The 23,094-nt window shown below is 36.7% G+C and overlaps 1 protein-coding gene across 2 annotated transcripts in view; it reads right to left on the reverse strand.

Moving 5' to 3' along the window:
• Window positions 1–2,538: 2,538 nt before the first annotated feature.
• Window positions 2,539–23,094, reverse strand: part of PRKD1 (protein kinase D1) — a 114,176-nt gene continuing 93,620 nt past the window's right edge. For both annotated transcript variants that reach the window (XM_059474639.1, XM_059474638.1), the window contains 8 exons: window positions 20,842–20,894; window positions 19,695–19,767; window positions 18,633–18,739; window positions 18,050–18,211; window positions 16,607–16,705; window positions 15,297–15,564; window positions 5,705–5,790; window positions 2,539–3,503 (listed from right to left, as the gene is read on the reverse strand). In XM_059474639.1, coding sequence (XP_059330622.1) covers window positions 3,285–3,503; window positions 5,705–5,790; window positions 15,297–15,564; window positions 16,607–16,705; window positions 18,050–18,211; window positions 18,633–18,739; window positions 19,695–19,767; window positions 20,842–20,894 — 1,067 coding nt within the window. In that variant the 3' untranslated portion in view covers window positions 2,539–3,284. The remainder of the gene's footprint in view (window positions 3,504–5,704; window positions 5,791–15,296; window positions 15,565–16,606; window positions 16,706–18,049; window positions 18,212–18,632; window positions 18,740–19,694; window positions 19,768–20,841; window positions 20,895–23,094) is intronic.

The following is a 23,094-nucleotide window of genomic DNA, read 5'->3' on the forward strand; positions in this document are numbered from 1 at the left end:
GGATATGGTGTGGCAGAAAAGGAAATACCATCAACAGGTCAACACTTCTATGCAGCATAACCACTGTTGGTTTTGCTTCCATGATGCAACAGTGCAGGAACTGTTGGCCTAGTGGAAAATGGTAAAGGCCATGGAAATACTGCCACAGAATAGCTCACCATTCCTTTTTCCTGAGTAAAAAACAAAAAAAAAAAAACCAACAACAACAACAACAAAAAAAAAAAAAACAAAAACAAAAACAAAAAAAAAAAAAAGGAAAATAATACAGAACAACACAACCCCAGATTTGCTTCAGTACACTTTGATGCTGATGTGTTTGTTCCATTTAGGCTACGAGTTAGGAATCAATGAATTCATCTGTCTGGCTCAAATGCAAAGAACTCAAATTTCAGAGTGTAATATTTTTTGAACAACAGCAGGGAAAAAATTAATGTATTATATTGGCTAAAGGCAGATTATTTTTGAAAAGCAATGAATATTGCACAAGTTTCTTAAAGTGATGAAGCAAGTTTCAGCACTCAAAAACCTTAACAAAAATAAAACAGGCATGGAGAGGAAAAAAAGTGAAATGTGCCCCTAGTAATAAGAGTTTCTTGGAAGCCATGTTTACTGACTACTCAGAAAGTTTCTTAGGAAAGAAATTTATTTATACTTTTGTCTCTGCTCCACTGGCAAACAGTTTATTGAAAGTGCTCCATGAGATTGAAAAAGTTGATTAACATGGGTCTGTGCTGAGCAAAGACATGTGCATGACAACCTTTGTTATGGAAGAAATCAGCAGACACTGGGATTTAATGGAAGTACTCAATGTTCTTCGTTTTTCACTGAAAGTTGCAGTTTTTGTCACCCACCTTCTTAGACATGCTGTTGAAAATTACAGTGTTTTGCTTTCTCACTTAATTTCTACACTACTGTCCAAGATTAGGAACAGATTGCCGGTATGTTAATTCATATTTCTGCGAATATTTTGTTGAAAAGCACCTTTGCTCAAGAGTTAGTACATTAATTCATTAATTAATTAATGAAACCAAGACAACTACTAAAATCCCCATTCATCTAAATTGATCAATATGAAAGCAGAACTTTAAATCTGTTAATGGTTAATACCAAGGGAATGACACAACACAATTAATGCACTTCTGTGATACGCAGGCTCCTTATGAGCAGTCATGATAACAGCATCTGAAAAAAGTTTATATGACTGGTAATTCTCCTGATTTCCTCTTAGAAAATTTAGTTTGACTTGATCCCTGGAGTACTCATAGAATGGAACAGATATAATCTTCCTACATCCATGAGTCCACCAGTGCACCTGTAAGTGGACTTACTTTTAAATATACTCAAGCACGTGCACTTTTACTAACAGAAAATTTGATACTTAGCCCAACTCTATTTTTATGTTTACTTTACTGTCAATTGACGATTAAGCTTAAGGCCGAAAGAAAAATAAACAATGGCCAACGATTAGCCAATACTTAGTCTGGTAGGAACATCCTGACAGAAAATATAGATATGGCAGAAAAATGCAGCATGGCAGAATAGTCGACACGTTTGACCTTGCCCAACAAGAACTTCTTCAGAACATGTCAAAAGGCCATGATTATGAGAGACCTTAAGCAGAAAAGGATTTTGGTTTTTTTGGAAGTGGAAGTAGCGAAAGAAAGTGGGGAGGAAGGAGAAGAGATTTATAAATAATTTTTCACAGTACTTTTTAATTTTCTAGAATATAATTTTTTCTGTTTGAATAGAGGTGCCTTTTCTTCATTTCCTCTATAGTACATACTAAACATCCAGCAGACGTGTAAAATACAGAGGAAAAATTCTTCTGGTTTTAGTGATGTTGTGTATCTAGCAAAAATTTTCTCAGGACAAAGCTCTTCTTCAATGAAAGAATGAATTTATCTAATGAAGAGCTCATGACTCTAACATAAAGCCAATATTTGAGCAGTGGAGCTTTACCATATGTGGCTATTAGCTCTTATCTTTGCGTACTTCCGCCTCTAGCCCAATGCATCTTTACATTTTTAACCTCAGTCTTACATTACAACCTATACATTAACTGGTTTTTTTTTCCAAGACAGAAAACGGCATAGAATAAATTTCAGCTTTTCAGTGAATTCCTCTGTCACGTGTTTTTATAGTGCAGCCAGAAGATCTCTCACTGTTACAACTAAATAGCTTAGCACTGGTAGTCTAAGTAATAGTTAGAAATGAAAATTAGCATCTTTTAAGTATTCAGGGGAAGAAGAGCAAGATCTGCAGTTCAGTGGAACTCAGTGGAAAAGCACAAGCAGCGCATTTCTCAAAAAACTAAAATTCTTTTAATGCATCAACTTCCCCACTCCCTCAGTGTGTTTCAAAACTGAACAAAATCAGACCCATTAGGTTCTCATAAAATATGTGTGAAAGGAACAGAGGTTTTTCAGCAGCATTTTCCCACCTACCTCCACGCTGTCTTCTTAATGATGAATTAATTTATTCTATATACTTCTGATGCCACTCCAGGGCTATTTTAAGCAAGAAGTTTCATCAATGAACATATTTTAACAAGACTTTTATTGAAAACATACACAAAGTCAACACGTTATTTAGTTTTTGAATGTACATATTAGAGAATATTCATAATAGAGAAGAATATTTTAAGAAAAGGGGAAATACAACTGACATGCTGCAGTTTATATTTTACTAAGGCATTTAGGCTTAAGAGCAAGTTGTACTGTGTGCATGTGTATCTATATACATGAACATACAAATACACAGGTTATCTGAAACTGTACAATTCTATGCAATTCATTATTTTTTGCCTTTTCTATTTTTAGAACACTAGATAAAGCTTTTATCCAAATGGTAGAAGTTGTTCACAGAACAGCAGTTATAATCTACTCTTCAAGAGTTTGCTTACAATTACAATACTAACGATGCACAAAATACCCCCGAGATCTTCCCGGGAAAGTTCTCTCTTACCAAAATGAGGCTCAAGTAAGAAAAACACTAGTTTGCAAAGGCACCGTGGAGACAGGTTTTAATACATTAAATACAACATGAATCATTCACAATAACAAGTTTAGTGTTTCTGGGAACTTTTGTAAATACAACACAGTTGGTCACACAAAAATGTTTCTGTTGATTTGTCTTGGCAACTCAGATATATCAACAGTGTAACAGCATAACAGCTTTGTTCCCATCTGACAGAAAATAATGGCAGTTCTGCAAGGCAAACGTTAAACCTGACCGTATGTATTTATTAATTCCACAGTGTTTTGACAGATTATAGGGGATGTAACTTAAAGGATGCTGACACGCTCACTGAGGGCTTTCATTTCTGTTTCTTCTAGCTTGGTGTTTTCGTTATGGTTAGCACTTGGACTGATAAGGTGTGCTGGATACTGCAATCCATGTTCTTCTGAATACTGTTCCCACCGGGAGTCATCACTTTCATGGGTGATGTAACGTTCCCCCATTTTACATTCCAGTTCCCTTAAATCTAACCAGGTTTGGTAGTCCTGAAAAAGAATAACAGTATTACTTTTAGATTTCCTAAAATAAATTATACTCCCTTTGCTATCAATAACACTCAAAGTGCTATTAACTCAGCTATCAAAGGATCATCCCTATTGCTCTAGAACGGAAAAAATCTTATATAAATGTGAAATCTGCCTAAAGATATAAATTTCATCCCTAGAGGATTTTTTAATAAATTAATTTAATTGAATTGTCACAATTATAGCATTGAGCTTTACAGAATTACAGGTTGTTTTGCAAAATGTACAGATATGTATAGATTGCCGTAATATCTAACTGAGGCATGGTGGTAAAGCAATTCCTCCTTCTAGTCACAAGATGAATAAGGAAGAAGAAACATCTTTAAATCATACAAATACATTCTAGTGATCTGTATCAGTCAAGACAGCTAAGTCTGTATCTCAGTATAATAATGCAGAACACAAATTCAGCTTGGGCTAGAAAAATCTCCTTTTCTGAACTTGGGCAATTACTGGTTTCCTCAAAGAAATGTATACATCTAAACATTAAGGTAGTTTGGAACTCCATGTTGACAGTCAAATTTAAGGATGGAAATTAGTTTGAGTCTCATGCTGTTTTAGACCATTATGCACTGCAGCCACTCATCTGTCCAAAATATGCAAGTTTAATAATTTATTTTCTTATTCCCACCCAAAGAACACATGAAGCTGCAGTAATAGAGCCAATCCTAGCCCCATGCAGACTAACCCTCTCCTCATGATCCTGTATCCAGTTTTCTTTTTTCTCCTTCACCTTGTCTCAGCCTAAGACACAACCCTAACCACATAGCCAAAGCATCAGAAAGCCTAAACAAAGTAAATGCATAAAGATTTCATCTTTAGTATCACATATACTTTGGCTTATTCTTAGAGTCATCCTCTCAGAGAACGCCACTAAGTCTCACTGCCCTGTAAGGAAAAATAACCACTGTTATCTTTCCTTAGCCTGCAAGGCAGGACTCTTCTAGACAGAGTACTCATCCCGTCCCTGGGGCTAGAGCTGCTGCTGAACTGCTCCATCTTAGTTCACCTCCACTCACTAGTACACAAGCAATAAAAGTGGATCTAGAGGAGAAGGACCCTGTCCTGTCACATGAGACAGCCAGCATCCTTGCTGTAGACCTCAGCCCAGACACTTCTGGTCCCCACAGACTCAAGCAAATGCATTCTGCGATGGCTGCCAGGCAGAGGAGTGGTCTTGGAGGAAAAAACTAGTGAGGGACAGGAAATCTGAGGGTAAGAGAGCAAGCTCCAGATAAACATCCCTGAGAAAGGTGGGGTGCAGCATGGGCAGTTACAGCCCTTTTCCTCCTGTACCAGGTCACCATCTACTCTGAGACACAGTACCAGCTATAACACACTGAAGTAGGACTCAGTTTCCTGGTTTGATAAAGATTCCTTTGGGACTGGGGATTATGTATCTGGTCTATGCCATGCCTGTGCCATGATTACTTTCCTAGATGTAAACAGAGCTCCTCTGGGAGATCTGACAGGCTGATGCATCTGTCTGGCCTCAGCCTGTCCTCATCTCCAGGGAGGGACACAGTGCCCTGGCCTGGGCTGCCCCCAGGCCTCCCTGCTCCTTGGCTGGAATGCTGGAACAGACCCTGGCTCCTCACTGCTTTGTCTTGGGCCTTGAACTTGCAGTGATTTGGCTGCTGCCAGGATAAAAAAACATATTACCATATCATATGGTGAGCACAAGACAGAGACTGCTAGCATCTTAAAAATTCCTTACATCTCAGTTTTTACTTGAAGAATTCAGTTGAATGTGGTTAATGTATTTTCCTGGCAAGCACACAATTTCATTAGTTTTTGTGATGACTGTGAAGTGAAAGCCCATTGAATAATTTTAATAAGAAGTGAATCAGAGTAAACTGCAGGCAATGAAATAATGTAAGTCAAATGACTACAAGGAGTTTTTTAATATACGTAATTTTCTAAGTAGACAAAAATGATAAAATATTTTTAAATGTATTTTGACAGCATGAGGCTGGAATCTAATACTTCAGAAATTAATGAGAAACCATAGGTAAATTGATGAACAAGCATGAGCTTCTAAAGTTAGTAGAGTATTCAGGTTAGTAGATTTTTTTAGATTCTACTGTGCTTAAAGATGAAGATTTTTTTTATATGTTTAGAGTCCGAATGCAAAGGTAAAACCATGGAATTTGGAGAAATACCTGTAACCATGGGTGGCTTAACGTCTTGTCCACACTGTAGCGCTTTCTCATTTTCACTTGCAATAAATTATTTATGAGATCAATAGCTGAAAAGAAATAATATTGGAAAATGTTAGCTCAAATGTATTTGTTTCAGCTAGGACATGCAAACAGAGAGCTACACAGACATGGTGCTTGTAAAAAGAGGGCAGTTATCCCTTCTCACTCCAGCTTTTTACAAATTGCAGTCAATGCTGATGTACCTGAAGGCACCCATGCAACCCTTCCTAATGGGATTAAAACTGTTTTACTGAACAGTTGCTTGAAAATAATTCTCACGCGTATCCTGCTCAAGAGAAAAAAAACTCATGTGAGGTCTACCGTTGTGTGATTTGACACATGGAGGCAACCAAGGCAACCACCCAGCCACAGGTGAAATGCAAGGAGAAGGTTTATTCCATTGCACAGGCACGGGGACACCAGCTCTGCTGGGCTCAGCTCGTCCTGGCACAAGGGGGGCACTGCCTGCCCCGATGTATCACAGGGCTGGGGCACCCCCAGTCCATCTCAAGGCTGTGCTTCTGTGATCTCTCTCCAGCACGAGGCTCAAGCCTGTCTGTGAGAGTGTGCTGTCTCTACATGTGAATTCTACTTCTCAAAAGAGGCAGAGGATGAGCAACACTCAGCATAATAAATGGAGCTTTCCTACACCAACATTTTTAGCAGCAAGGTGCAAGGTCACTTCAAGTAAAAATACTCCCTTGGTGCCAAATCTTCCAGCTTTAACATTTTCCTCCCAAGAATAGCATTCTTCAGGTACCACAGTAAACAATATACATGTATATATTTTTCTTAGACTTTCAATGTCACAACTGACAGCAACGCCTTCCCAGTCCCTGAGTGGAGAAATTAGGTTTTGTAAGTCATCAAGTCTTGCAATACTATTCTTTTGAACTGAGCATTGCTTCTACTTGCTAGTCAACAGTTGGCAGTGTCAGAAAAGTGAGAAGGGCGTCATTAACAATTTCATGACTTCTGTGGTTTTGGAGTCAATGATTCACTGAGGTTTACAGAATCACAGAATAGTTTAGGTTGAAAAGGTCCTTGAAGATCCAACTCTACTACCATGGGTATGGAGACCTTCTACTAGACTGGATTGTTCAATTGGTCTTGAACACTTCCACAGATGGGGCATGCACAACCTCTCTGAACAACCTGTCCCACTGTATCATCACCGTCAGAGTCAAGAAATTCCTCCTAATAACCAACCTAAACCTGCCCTTTTCAGTTAAAAGCAATTACCCCATCACTGCATGCCCTTGTAAAAGGTCTCTTGTAGCCTCCTTTAGGGAGTTCAAGGTGCTATACGGACTCCCCTGGAAACTGATCTCCTCCAGGCTGAACAAAGCCAACTCTTTCACCCTGTAGGTATGTGTGCTGTGGTGCCTGAAGGGATGAGACCCGTGAGCCAATGACCAATGCATGGAACTGCAAAGAGTGACCCATTTGGAAAAATCTCTGTAATGAGACTGCTAAGCTTTGAATGCAATTACAGAAAAACATTAAAAAAAAAAAAAAAGAGGCTATAATGAAAGGAGGTTAAATCATATTAGGTGGTGCTAAATGTTCAGCATTAGTTCTGGTGGAAAGTTACTGCTACTCCAGAATAACTGACTAGCCACAAGGAATGATAATATTCCTGCAATTTTTCCATTTCATCACATTATCCCTTGGCTAGTCCAAAGTATGCTGGTTTACATCTTTATTTCTCTGTTTATATCATGGTGACAGGGAAAGATGGTCTTGAAAGTAACACAGACCCATGGCACCACTGAGGGGCACCGGGTCTGAAACACGTCAGATGAATATTGTTGCCAGCTGGGTATTAAAGGAGCTGAATAATCATCTTGTCTGTTTTAAGAGTATGAGATGAGACAGAATTCTTTAAGCCAATTATCTCTGAGGTTGTATTTTGTACAACAATAAGGAAAAGCTTTTCTTTTTTAACAGAGGCTTCTTCTCTGCAGGCTCGATTTGCCATCTAGGGCTTTATGTGTGCTTCTGTCATGGGGCAGAAAACAATGAAAACAATATCCAGGAAAATGGGAATGCACATGACAGTCTATCTGAATTTATGCAGTTAATTTGATAGACAAACCTATTCTTGGCAATGGGAGACTATCACTAAAGCAGCCCTGACTTCCTGGTGATGAATACTGTCTTGGAAATCAGAGCAATCATGGGAATGACAGAAAATAAATCTCAAGACTTTTGACAAAGAAAGCATTGCCAGAGGCTCTGAGCCATTCTTTTCCTGGAACAGATGGTCCTAATTTTACTCTTCTATTGTGGACAAACAGATTGTTATCTACTTACTCTTTTAGCATCAAGTACAGTTAATGCTAAATTTTCTAACTCGTGTTTATTTTGTTCTCTCTCAAAATGCTGGTGAACTGTATGTAGGATAAGAAAGTCAGTGGATATCCAGTAGGACCATTACTGACAGACGGCATCATTCTTAAAACTCGTTTCTTTTCCAAAATACTGGGGTAACCCTCTTCCTCTTTATTCATATGAGACATTCTCAGGTTTGAAGCTATGGGGAAGAGATTGGGAAGTCAGTCGTACACAATGGCTTTGATGCCACCTATCAAAAAATTGTGATAGTTGTTTTTATCTGATGTTTCAAAGAGGAAAACATAGTCCCTTACCCACTGCAGAAGATCTGGGTATCAACAAACATCAGCATCTTCTGCAACACTGTCCAACTTACTTTAATACTGCTGAATTTAAGGGTAAGACTCCAGTCTGTCTTTTGGTATATAAGCCAGCGCTGAATGTGAATTCAGTAGGGCTACCATTTCTTTATTATTTTCAGTGGTATTTGGGTGTGTATGATCTTCAGAGTTCATTTTTCAATCATTTACTATGAATCTCAGTTTGGAAAACAGGTCAAGAACTTGATGAGAGGCTGATTGTCCTGGTAACTGCTGTGATGTAGGTGCACATATCCCAGCGTGTGCCTCGGTAACTGTCAAGCACCCACTGAGGGCCGATAATGTCTCTATTACATTCCTTCTGTGCAACCCACTGGAGGCAGATATGACTGTGAGCCTCACAAGCGAGGATATCATATTTAGCTATTCAACTTCCCTCAAGTTACAACAGGACGAGGGGCCCCTTTTTTCGCTTCAGGACAAGGATATATTATGTCTAATAACATATTTCTTTGTATTCTTGGGGGAAATTACCAATGGCTTGTTGAACAGACCAGAAAGGGACTGGTCTAGAAAAAAATCACTAGAGAAGGTGCACAAAAAAAGACAGGGAAGAAAAATATGATGAGGGGGAAAAGGCAGTTTCCCTGGATGGTTACAATTGTCAGTACCAAGCACTTGAAAACAGTTTACACAGACAGGCTGTTTGTTTTACCACTGCAATATTGCTGTCTCTGTGACCAGTTTTGCTGTTAGTTTTGTTTTTTATCTAGAGTTCTTTTTGCCAGGAAAGTTTTGTCTATCCCTTGCCTCTTAAGAAATAAGCACAAATAAATAAATAAGCAGAAATTAAACATGCCTACTAGAAGAACACCTGAAGTAGAAACTCAAACTATCTGATACAATTTTATTTGCTTTATTACTCAAAGTTTTCAAACTTAGATGAAAGAAGAAAATAAAAGCTTCAACAGCAAAGAGTCTTTGCTATTTTTTATCAGGAAATCATGCAATTCAAGAAATGCCACTTGTTGAACCTGTAAGAGTTTTGTCTGAGTAACAGTAGCCAAGATGCAAGTGATAGATACAGGCAAGGCAACAAAAGAACAGGGCAGGGTAAAGCAAAGAAGAATCTAGGAAGTCTAATAAGGAGATTGTGAGTGCTAGAATTAAAATGCTTAAAAGACTTGTGAAAAGTTCACTGTTTTTCTCTGTGTTTAAACTCACAAAACCCCCATCCTGTTCTGACAGCATCCTGACAGCCACTATCCTGCAAAGCTTAGTCTAGCTGCAATTCATGTAAAATGAATGAACAATAAGATGCATGTTCCCTCAATTTCTGAATTAAAAAAAAATACACATAATTGTTTGACGACTAAATTTTGAGTTGTACTGCTTAAAAACAATGAAGATAAAAATTTGAAAGGCATTAACATTTATTTTCAACATACAACTTCAGGGAGCAAAATTTGGGCATCACCTGTTACAAAATTAAATATTCTGTCTAGGAAGATGAAGCAGTTTTGAGGAGAGGGTAGTAACTATATAGTATTTTTAAGTATTTTCATTAATTTTCACTGATTTTTTATTTTAAATCAGGTTTTAAAGTAATCCTTAAAGTAAACCAGACATTTTAGGAGCTTTATAAAATTTCATAGTATTCCTCTGTAAAATCTATAATTAAGTAAATTGAGAGCATTAAGAAAGAACACCTCTGCTCTGCACACAATCTAGGGGAATGCACCAGGTTATCACCAAGAAGGCAACCTGAGTGAAAGTTCTGAGAGGATTATGGAAGTGCTTTTTCTAACACTTTTATGGACTCCTGTTTACCTTTTTATGGGCTCCTGGCTTACCTTTCATGATAGTGCAAGTCAGTTGAAGACTTATAAAGTTCTAGGAGCTGGAGACTTTGTTAAAGGGAATAAACTAGCCAACTTCTCCAGCAGAATGAGTACTGGCCTTTTAGACAAGTGATCATTCACAGAATCCCCGACAGAAAAATTCAAATGCAAACTTTAGAAAGCTCTGTATCCCTTTGATTTTAGGAAAGATAGCTCTTTCAATTCACTGGAAAGAACCTCCACAGTCAGGAGGTTCATGGCTCTATACTGCTTATGCAAGTTTATTAATATGCCAAATAATTAATTGTAGTACGGACAAAGCCACAATTTTCACTCTAAGTATCAAATTAACAGAATAATTGCTTTTCACAGGAATGACTGCTTTAACTCAGCTAGAACGTGCCCTGCATATAAATGCAAAAGTTTACAAAATATCTTAAAACCCTGTTACAAACATATAATTAATTTAGTCCTTCCCTACAGATTTAAACTTTTTGCATAAGTTATAAACAAGAAATCACCTGAAGGATATAAAAAAAAAGCAGTCTTAAATTAATGATAAATTTATAATTGATTAAGAATTTTAAATGGAATACTACCTACTCTTCCTGCCATCATTTGGACAAATTTAAGCTGCTTCCACTAATACAGGATGTCCAGGACTTCCTAGACCCTGGATTTTTCTAAGAATAGGTTAATTGATTAGAGGTCATCATTATTATAATTTTTCATACACACACATCCCTTTCCTGCTGCTAGTCAATACAGCTTTGCTTACAAATGCTCCAGTGTACATGCAGTTATTTTAGCATAAAATGATCTTCAGTTGGCTAAGATTTTCAGGCACACAGATTCAGCTGTACTCTCAAAAGAAATCCTTATCAATTCTAAGCTGTACCCTACAAGTGAGGTTTCCTAGTACTACTTTATCCAAGCAAATGTGTAAGAAGAACCAAGACCTCCTTTTCAACAGCTAGCTAAACATTTACAGAGGCAGAGAGCATCTTTGAGCTATAACATGCATTGACCTCCTGATACTCAATGCTCATTCATTCATGTGACTTTCTCATTAATGTGTGAAGCACTCAGAGTTTCTATTCACATTATGCTGGAAGAAGTACAAATAAATACTGACTCAAAGCCAGCCATGGTATTTATATATGACTACAAAGCATTGTAACAGGGACACCATGACCAAATTTAATGCATGATAGGAATGGCATTGTTTCTTCCCAAGTTATTAAAATAATATTAAGTAATATGAAGCACCTAATTAATGATGTGTGATGTACATTACACAGCCCATCACGTTGGTAGCAATAGCTGTGTTGGTGGTAGCTGATGAAAAAAGAATTATGAATACAATGTTTTATGAAAATAGGACAGCAGAATGAAACACACTATGAATAATTCCAGTCTTGATACAGCACATTTTAGGACCATACAGTTCAAAAGAATAGCTACCACAGTGAAGTCATAGTACATAAAATATACTAACAGATAGAGAGAAAAAATCCATCATGGAGTTCTATCTTTATATTTAGCAATATTTATTTCTTGTGTCATGTAGTGAAGTAAAAATAAATCTCTTGAGATGATGCAAATTTGGTAGACTGGAAGGTTAAAACTGGAAACAAACAGCAAAGCTGTTGAAAACAGGTTCCACGTTTGAGACATGTGAAATTTCAAGTTATAAAATAGACAGGAATTCTGCAAGTAGATTCCTCTACATCAGTATCTAGCAAAATGCCACAATGAGGACTGAATTAAGTTCAAATTGTCATACAGCAATTCAGAATTTGGAAATGCGGCCTGGCTTGACAAACACTGAAGAGAGAGCAGAAATAGACTGGGCAATGAATTGCTGAATGGCTCTAACAAAACCCGGTTTTCTAAAACATACCAAACATCTACCACAAAAACTACCTATCTTCAGTAAGGTATTACAATCTTATTTAGACATCTCAAAACAGAATCAGATTTTGGGATATATGTTCTTTTGAAAGAGTGAAGTTACTGGAAGAATATGGAAAAATGCAGCCACTTAGGCAAAAATCAGAACTCCCTATGGAGAAACCTACAAAACTGAAAAGTCTTTGTTTTCTTAAGTAGGATAAAGGATATCTTAAATGGATAAAAGGAAGGACAAAGCATTACACAAAAAAGCTAGATTTCTCATCAGGAAGAGTTGATGAAATTAGTCTAGGGGCTATGACATCAGACAGACACATTATGGAAGGAGAGGACTCAATGAATGACTAGACCATATAAATGACTGGCAGAGAAGACAACTGTTGATTGTGACTTAAAAATATTAAGCATTCAGAAAATATTATCTTCGAATAAGTTCTTTTTCTTGGCTTGTGACTGCAGATTTTAAGAATTGCTATAAAATGCTACAGAAAAAGTTACTATCAAGAAAATTAACGCTGACCAGAATATTACCCAATATGGCCCACTTTTCCTCTAAGACACAACTTAGCTCCATGTGCTTTTCCTCTGAATCCATTAGACATTAAATACGTTATTTATATTACCATGCAGTTTGAATTGTTATGGGTCATGTGGTTTTTATTAATCTATCACCTCATCAGTGCAATTTAAAATTTGAAAAGCCAATTTTACTTAAAGACCAGTAATTGACTAAGTAACATATATTGGGAATATTAAGGCTACTTTACCATTGCTGTTACTTTTCCAGACACATTGTTTACATATGATGAGTCTCATTTTTTTTTCTTTTAAAGTTTTGCTACCCTCTGCCTTCCAGCTCACAAATTAATATGCTGTTGTTTAGGAAGTATCAGGAAAAGCATGTGGTGTGCACTAAAGCCAAAATGGTACTAAACACAGCATAATTCACTCTAACTGCTGTGCTATCTTTTGAATTCAAAGAAATAAATGCTTTTCCCTCTCTGATTACAATAAAAATAGAAGATGGGAATAACGAAGTTTAGCCATTCTTAAACTTTTTACATGAGCAGTGGTCTGGAGAGAGCACTGCAATAGCTACAGTTGCAAGAGGTTTTAGGCATTTGGCTCTCTGAGTCACAGTAATGATCATGGACATGACACAAAAGGTTTAACTGCTGTTCACCTTTCCTTAGCACCAATCTCTGCAATAGGCATGCAGAAGTTCCTTCATAAAACCTTTAAAATAATCTGTGTTTGTCCCCTAAATTATCCAATAATTTGTGGCATTAATTAACATGGCACAGTTCAGAACTGCAATCAGATCAGATGCATTAGGACACCAGGGCAGGTTTGCATTTTAACCATGCTGCACTGTCAGAGGTAACAGAAACTGGATGGAGCCAGCAGGTCCACAGGGGCAGCTCCTGCTCTCTCACAATCTGTGCAGGAGAGTGAAGCAGGACTTGAGAAAAACATTCCTTTATTTTCCCTAAGTAATATGGAATTTGAGTTCAAAATTGAGCTCGAAAAATCAGCCTTATCGAGTAATATTTGTACAGAGATCGAGACTTCAACTCCCTCTGTTAGACATAATGGAATCTCTTCAGACATTTTCCAGGTTTTCATTTAGCACAATAGAGTGGTTCATCACTGAGCAATCCAAAATATGTAATAAAATCACAATGTATAAGCAGATTTTAATTTAGTAATTAGTTAAAGTGTGTTTCCCTCCCTTCTGCATGCTTGCAGCCTGCTATCCATCAACCCTTAATGAAGGCTGTGATTCTACAAATGGAGAGATAACACCCAAGTAGGTGAGTTTTCTGTAGGTGCTCTACTGAATCTTCACCTCTGAGTGCAAAAATTGATCTCCTGTCTACCACAGTAGAAACTTGTGGGAGACAATTTCTTGCAGCTTCCCCTGTGTTGATTGCTGTTTGCTTATCTCTAGCGACAGATAAAGCATTGCTGCCAACAGATTCTGTCAGCTTACATATCAAAGTGTGTGGAGGTTCAGGAGAACTTCAGTGTGTAATTGTGCAGATTTATAGCTTTTTTTTTTTCCAACAGATTTCAAACTTCATCTGCCACTGAGATAAAATAACAAACAATGCTCTCAGAGCATTTTCAGAAGAGAATCTCACATGGCTGCAATATTTAGTAAGCATTAGGCACACTACTCTAAACTATGCTTAACCAGTATGTTAAACACATCACCTGAAAAGCAGAAAAACGGTACTGTAAATACCAGAAATTATAAAGGCTAGCATTGTAATTCAGTTTGGCACATATTACAGTTCAGAAAAGGATGTAAGATCTGATGCTTATAATGTTTCTTTGCTTTAAGACTTACAATCCTGCAGAACTCAGGACTAAAAAAAAAAAATCCCAAAGAAAATCAAATTGCCTGAAAATGCTACGTACGTGAAAATGTTAGTGAAACTAGAAGTGCCTGTTTTTTTTAAATGGCCTACTTAGTTGTGTTTAGACACATTTTTAATAGAACTAATTTACCTTCTTTAAAGATGTTCCTAGTGAATTAGTCACATTGTTCTTTTGTTTTTTATCAAAAGTCTTTGATGCCATTGACCAGAACTCTAGTTTCAAAGGTCTCACAGTTATCTCCAAGCCTTTTCCCCCTGCATAAAGTCTCTTGTATGACATTTTCTCACACTGTTCCTGAAATCTCGTCTACGGAATTGTTCACTTTTATCTTCCCCAAACAAAGATATCAGAGTACAGCATCCAATTGAAACCAAACTCAATTACTGGAACAAGTAGAACAAGAAACAGACTGCAGATGCAATAGAGCTGAATGATGAGGTACATAAATGAATATACACAAGACCAATTACAGCAGCTTAAGCTCCCCACAGATTCTATAGCAATCTCATCTGTAGGTGGTTATGAGCCTCCTTCAACACCTCCTGGAGCGATCCCATGCTAGGAAATTATGCCATATGCAGTCTACACGTGCTCTGTAGGAAATGCCTAAAGCAGCTGATAGCACAAAACAGACACATTACATTACTGGAATTTTTTTTCTTTTTTAAATTCTATTATGAAAAGAATAAAATATAAAAGCAAAACACATCCACTCTTTTGAGCACTTAAATAAGAGCAACCACAAACAGGTATTACCTTCAAGAGAAATTTCCTTCCATGGATTAGGTGGATACATGAAAGCAGCATTCTGGATTTGGTCATGTATGTCTTCATCTTCATTGAATGGAAAGGTACCACTGAGGCTTACATAAATGATGACACCCACTGACCACATATCCAGAGATCTGTTATAGCCTTTGTTTCTCAGAACCTCTGGAGCAAGGTAGGCTGGTGTTCCCACAACTGAACGCCTAAATGATTTCTCTCCAATGATTCGGGCAAAGCCAAAGTCACAAAGTTTTACCTGTTTAATGAAAAATCCTATAGTAAGACATACATTAATTTTATTATCAAATACACAGTTGGGGAATCATCAGTTAGTTGCAAGATGCATCTCTACTGCTCCTTCACGGGTACTATTTTTTAAACTCCTCTTTGAGAGGAATATTCTTATTCCACTGAAACAGTAGACTGGAATATCAGTCCATTTTATCTCTTCTGCTCCTTCATTCCATGAATAAAACACTGTTGTGGATAGGCTCAACAGCTCAGGTTTGTGATAAAAGTAGTAATAAATAGTAATACTTTTCATTCACAGCATAAGAACACAGCAAACAGAAAAAATGTTTTACCTATGGCTTTCTCTTAAAACAAGCAACAAAAGTTAGTTCTTAAACTTCCACTTTTATTTTATTATGGATCTAGCTATACTCTGCCTCTCTGCAAACTTCCTTGTCTAAGTTCTACAAAGTAACAGATTAGGCAGCTTGAAAATTCTCACTTAAAACAACTCAATACAGATCCTTCCCTTCCAATTACTGATACTGATATTATCTAAAAATTATCAATAGTATTCATTTTGAAAATGGGTGAGGGAAATTATAGATGAACTCTGTAGACTGAAGGTAACAGAAGCTGATAAAAACACCTTTTAATGAGAAATATAACCAGTCAGAATGTGTATTTAAATATCCTGTGATCTACATGTCATTTAAATGTATAGAATTAAAGAAGAAGCTCTTGTTCTTCATGAGCCCTATTTAAACTTTCAGAAAAATAACTTTCTTTCTCGAGTAAATCAACCAGCCAAGTAATTTGTGTTTAATGGTGAGCAAATTAGAAATGATCACACAAGTAGCTATGTCACACTTGAAAATCTAGTTCAATATTTTAATTATATCTAGTTCAACAAATGACAAGAATCAAGGATTTTCAAACATAACTTCTTTATGAAGTAGCTTGAATAAGTGATCAATTTTTCTTACCTTAAAATTCTGTGCAGGCAGGTTACATAAATACTTATTAGTTACAATAATTTATCTTAAGAAAGGGTATTTTCTACTTGCCTGTGGGAAAGGATCAGCTGATGCCAATAACACATTTTCTGGTTTGAGGTCACAGTGGACAATATTTTTGAAATGAAGATGTCTTAAAGCAACAAGGATCTGTGAATAAAGAAATCAAATTATGGTTGTTTTATATTGTTTGAACAGTATCAGTGAGCAGAGAAGCAAGGACTGGTGTGAAGAAAAACAATTCAACATAAATGTACCTTTTACAAGAATTTCAACAATGAAAAAAAAAAAAACAAAAAACTTAACAAGAACCAAAATGCTGTGCCTCAAGTTTTCTTCATGTTTCACTGCATCAACTATTTTTCCCTCTCCAAGAGCTTACACTATAAACATCTTTTAAAAACTGGATTCTAAGTATTTGTTTACTTTTTTGTGCATGACATCTTTGAATGTAGCAACATTTGCAGAATGACCTTTCATATCTAGATTCAACCAAAAACATTTCACAGAAATATCATATGATCCAATTGAAGTATTTTTGATGGCAGAAAGAATGCAGAGTGTTGTATGTATTTCTGTTCTGTTACAAACACAAATATAGTGATAGTGTGACATATCCATCCTTTTTGTGTGGCTTTAATTCAACTTCTGTCGGTCAGGGGCTGACAGAATTTGCCACTGCATTAGAGCAGTGAACAGTGAGGAGGCTGAATGAACCTGTGAACAGAAGAAATCAAATTCTAAAGCTAGTGGCAGTTTTGCCCATTAAAGCCTGGAAACTAGGAAACCTGTTAAGTTCTACAACAAATAAGGAATTTATAATATTAAACACCATAGTACAGTTGCTCCTGCTACTTTCATTTTTCCTGACTGCTGAAACATGGGCTTCTCTGATTGTGAGGTGGCTCACTACCAATGGTGTATCTAAATTTAAACCAGTATTTCGGGCAGCCAAAGAAACAATATGACAATATTACAGGAATATAACAACAGGAAGCTCAAATAAATCCCATACCAAATTGTTAATAGAAGTAATAATGGAATCCAGACTCAGACACAGGTAGCACTGAGATCCAATCTCAGCACAGAAAATAGATTTAACAGTGTATAGTATGAACTGCAGTGGTTTGATATAAGGCAGTTCAAGAGGCTCAAATTTCTTTTTGTAGTTTTCCAACTGTTTGCTTTTAGTGCTTTCCTTTCTTGTGCTTAATTCTTCCACCATATGAGAAACTGTAGGTTGATGTCCCCTCCATCCAGCAGCCAACAGCTCTATATGTGTCCAGTCTTAAGTCCTCTTAATGGGTTACTATCTATAATGTAGATAGTAGCATAGAGTCATGTAAAGAAAGCTGTTTTATCACCCCTGTTTTACTCAGATTTTGATAAACCAGCCAGGTAAACTATGTCAAAAGGAAAACAGAAGAAACATAATGTTGATAGTGATAATAATTGACCTCAAATGTCCTTCCAGGTCTATAATTAATTTCTTACCTGAGTAATTAAAAACTTAGTTATTCTCTCTGGCAATCTGCCCTTTTCACTTGACAAGATCATCTCCAGCATGTCTCCATGGAGTTTTTCCATAACAACAAAGACCCTCTCTGGTGTCTCAAACATACACTCCAGATTTACCACCCCAGGATGATGAAGATTCTATTAAAGACAAATACAGCACTGGATTTCTCAATATGATCAGTAGCTTTTATCATTGCATATTCAGATTTCACACTGCCACCTAAACCAGACAATGTTTCAGTATTCAGTAATTTAAATTGTGTGCCTAACCTGTAGGCCACAGGGACAAAATTTCTACGGGAAGTACAGGAGAATGTATGAATTTCAAATTAGTTTAACATACATTTTCCTTATTGCATCTGGTGCTTAAAACTGCAGAAATTGTAACTCCTCGTGTGACACTGCTGACCCATTTGGCTTTTTATGGAAAATATGCAGCAAAAATACTAATATTTTTGCAAAGGCAGTAGTGATTATAAATTAAAATCATTATATTATCATTTTATATTTACAGAAATAAATAATGGAGCTAATACAGTAAAAAACAACAGAAAAGTACCTGTAAAATGGCAACTTCATTACGAAGTTGACTTTCCTGTTTAGTTGGAAATCTTAGTTTATCAATTATTTTAATGGCAACATCTCTTCCAGTTTTGCGATGCTTTCCTGCATTAATAAAAGAAAAGCTCTCTATCAATTAACATGATTAATTATGAAAAGCATTCCCTTTTAATGGGTTGTACAAATGGCCATAACCAAGTAATCCTCAGACCTGTTTTGCAGATAAGACACTAAAAGTTTTCTGTCATTTCTCTTCTTTCTACCCTTTGACAACAGTACTTGCTATCACCTGACAAAGCCATTTAAACATGTAAGAAACAAACATGAGAAACTTAGCTCTACATTTCAACAGTATAGATGCAAAGTTAATTCTCATATATGTGTAAGCTGCAGCTGCATTCTGTGCAACTGGCTCGTTGTAGCCTTAGTCCTTCACTGGTAGCTCCACACTAGCAAAAAATGAAATATGTGATAGCCTTCAGGCATGTTAGTGCCTGTCCCAGGTTTATCAGAGAGTCAGAGATACCTCAGTGAGAAATTTGTTGTTAGTTCTCACTTCACACTGTCTCAAACAACAGCTGTAACTAAATACATCCCCCAAAAAACTGCAGAAAAAAAGGAGAAAAGAGAGAGGAAAAATTAATAAGAAAATAAAAAGATTCTAACAAGCTACTGAAGAAACAAAAAAATGCCTCACTGGAGTATGTAAAGAAACACAGAGGGAGAATAATGTTTTTTTCATGCATTACATTTCTCAAAAAGAACAGCTTTATTAGAACTTACAGAGAATATGAAGCTATTGATGGACATTGACCCACCACTGGGCAGAAAACTTCAATCTACAAAATTACTTCATCAACACAAAATATAAACACATAAAATATAAACATATATGCAATTTCTGCAGTATATCGAAACAGATATTTTGTTGAACGTATATGTCTTAAATGAAACAACAGACAGCTAATTTCTGCAACAAAACATTTTAGAGTCCAAGTATTTTCCCCATTCAAGAAGATTTTTATCTTAAGCACAATTGTACAACACACCAAAGCCTTACCTCCATAAACAATTCCAAACTGTCCTGATCCCAAAACTTCATCTGGGAAGATCTGGTATACAGTGCTAATATCCTGTTTATACAAACAACAGATATTAAGCCCTAAGAATATGGAAAGAAAATTTGCACTTCATTTGCTTTTTCTAGTGGGAAGTAGCATCCTTTTAGTACAGTACATTTAAAATATATTATCTGCCAAAAATTTCCGGTGTGTTTTCTTACAAGCCATAGTAACTGTAACTGCTGTAAAAGCTGATGAATCTTCAACAGGTTCACTGAGAGGGGTAAAATATTCCATTTGTGCCAGAGAGGCAGTCTCATTTCTCACTATTTCTCAGTGCTGTAACACAGGCTAAAGCACAAGCTGTTAGCAGATTCATTTGGGAGACTCAAACAAACATCAAATCTTGCAGCTCAGCTTTATTTTCCTGATATTTAACCAGCAGCATATACAACAGAGTAAAAGAGGGTCTAGTTCATAATAAAGGCTGTCTTATTTTTTAAGAAACAAATGGACACATCCCTAGCAGGCAATCTTTTTGCAGTCTTTTTCTGACAACTACCAGAGCTGTCCCAAAGCTTAGCTGGCTGTAGGGAGAATCTATTTTTCCATCTGCCATGAGATAGAAAGCAAGCAGTGTGACTGCTTAACTTGACTACATGACCTATGTCTAACTGTCTTAGAGTAAAAGAAACCCAGAATTCTCTGCGTTTTGATATTTGTATGCAACTCTTTCTTTGCATACACAGAGTTTCATCTTTGTACAACAAAGAATATCTGATCTCTCAGTTATGACAGGAAATGGTACATTTTTCAAGTTTTGTGGTCAGTTTTACAAAGTTCAGTTGACAAATTCCATGAACCAGTATTTCTACACCTCGCTTTTCCATTTGGTAATTAACATCCTACACAGACCCACAGCTAAAGCCTGTGAAATTACCCACACATAATTCTTGCATCTCAAGAAAAGGTGCCGCGAAGATGGTTTTTATCAAAAGTTTAAAAAGCTAATTGTTTGTTAATTTCTTCAAAGTAAATGAGAAATGGCTGATGGGAACTCCCCTAACACTCCGCTTGAAAATCAGATCAATGACTGTGCCAGCTTAATAATAGCATGTCTAGCACCAGCATCAAGAGAACACTCACCACGTTTTCTTGGACTTGGCAGTTTGACACAGAGATACTGATGGATATATCCCCTGGGGAAGAAAGCAAAGTATACTTTAGATTGCTGTGCTTTTAGTTCAAACATGTAGTAATAGGAAATGACATTCATATTACATCAGTATCTACTGACAGCTCTAGAAATTGGACCAATTAGGTCAGCACATTTGTCTACCAGCTAATATAAAATTATACCAGCCCACAACACATGAATTTAACAACAGCTTTGCAGTGTGGGGAAAAACCAGAATTATACAATCCATTAATAAGTTTTTTAATAGTGAAGTCTCATAATAAGCTTCTAACTGCTTTTTCCCATTTTATTTTGAGGCTTTATTTTGAGGCTGCACCCAAGTAACAACTGCAATTAAACTGGTTTCATTTAGTTATTTAATTTAGGGATTTAATAATAATTTTCATTTATTTAGTCACCTAAAACGTATTTGATGATATTCAGATGAAGGCAAATACACATTCAAATTAGACTGCATACACATTTCAACTGGCTTAACAGACATTATTAAAACTTAAAAATTAAAAGAGACATAATGGAAACAAAACCTTGCACCTGCATTGTAATAAAAGAAATACCAGATCCAACTTCTATCAATGTGGAGCTTAGGATGTTATAAGCATGTCATAAGCATTTGAACTGCAAACTTACTGAGGCAAAATTCAGCATATGCCTACTGCTAACTGCATTACACAACGACAATACTTTGGGAAGGAAAGCATGCTTCTGTGGAGCATGGTCACTTCTGTCTCCTACTTCTGTGTAGAATCCCATTCATGCTGAATTTCTATTTGTTTAAGTAAAAATTTCAAAACAGTGTCCCCTACTATAAGGCCTATACTACACACTGAAGACACTTGCTACTTCCCATCAGCAGTAATCCTAGTTGCAGTAAGTAACATGAGTATTATGGCCTATTCCCTTTCCTTAGGAGGAGTGCTTTTGGCATAGAATATTTCAGTTATGGAGAGGCTTTTAATCATTGCCAATCTGTCTTCAAATATATGCACTGCTGTGTTTACATGAAAAAATGTATGGACAAAGACAAGTCTTAGAGTTTGAGCAAAAGAAAGAAGGTTGCTATCATTCTCACTGTCCACAAGAAATTGCTCTAAAGGTCTCAAACAACCTTAATTTTTGCACATATAACCCAAAGACAGCTACTAACTTGTAAAGAAATTTTTCAAACTTCCCAAGAGGGAGATAAGACAGCTGTCATGCCCAGTACAGCATTTTTGGTGATTTGTTTAGCTACAGTGGACTCAAACCAGGGGCACTAGGCAACTAGTCTGACAGAAATGACATCCAGAATTTGACACTATTTTATACAAGTTCCCATTTGAGAAAGCAAAGGACATTGCTGATCTAATCTGATGTGTGAGCTTTTGTGCCTGGAGAAGCAATGCCACAGCCTGTTGTATTACTTGGCTCCTGAAGGGCTTGTGGTCTCATTAGCATTTGTGCTGCATTAACAGCATCCAGATGTCAAGTGCTAAAGTGGGTGCATATTGCAACAAAAGGTCTAATCCAAATTATGTAGACATATCCAAATTCTCTTTACACTCACTAGGCTGAACAGAAGTACAGAGCAGCCACAGCAGCACACGGCTAGTGGTGAGGAATTGTTTGCTCTGTGCTACTTTACTATCAGTACCCAAGACAGATTTAAACAGGTCTCATATTTGGTTTACATAAACTGTCACCATTGCTAGAGAATTACACAAAGGTATGTAAATTGGAAGCTAAGATATATTCAATTCTTTTGGTCCTGGATAACGCACATGCCTTGTGCCTAGAATAGCTTTCTTCACACTTGAGCTCTTTGCATCTCAGCCTGGGACAATGTTTGAGGCAGATGTACAGCCAAATATGATGAAAGGGAGCATATCATCTGTGCTGCAGTGACCTAAAGACTGAAGAGCTGCTTCTGCAGACAGCTAGAAACATTAATTACATTCAGGATGAGAAAAAAAATCTATCAGCTCTGAAGTGGAGCTCAGAAAATTTCATCCCTTTGCACAAGGAGGCTATTCCTCACACCAACAACAGAAACCTGAATTAGAAGCCTTACTAATTCCACAACTATTTGCTTACTAAAATATCTATATCTTGTATATCAATACAGATGTCCTACTGAAAACACGTGGATGAGAAACCATGGTGTTTAAAATACAGAAGACAAGTGACAACCCATGACAGAACAGCCTTTACCAGCTGTGCAA

Source organism: Ammospiza nelsoni, chromosome 6 (genome assembly GCF_027579445.1).
Source record: "Ammospiza nelsoni isolate bAmmNel1 chromosome 6, bAmmNel1.pri, whole genome shotgun sequence".
Classification (NCBI taxonomy): domain Eukaryota; kingdom Metazoa; phylum Chordata; class Aves; order Passeriformes; family Passerellidae; genus Ammospiza; species Ammospiza nelsoni.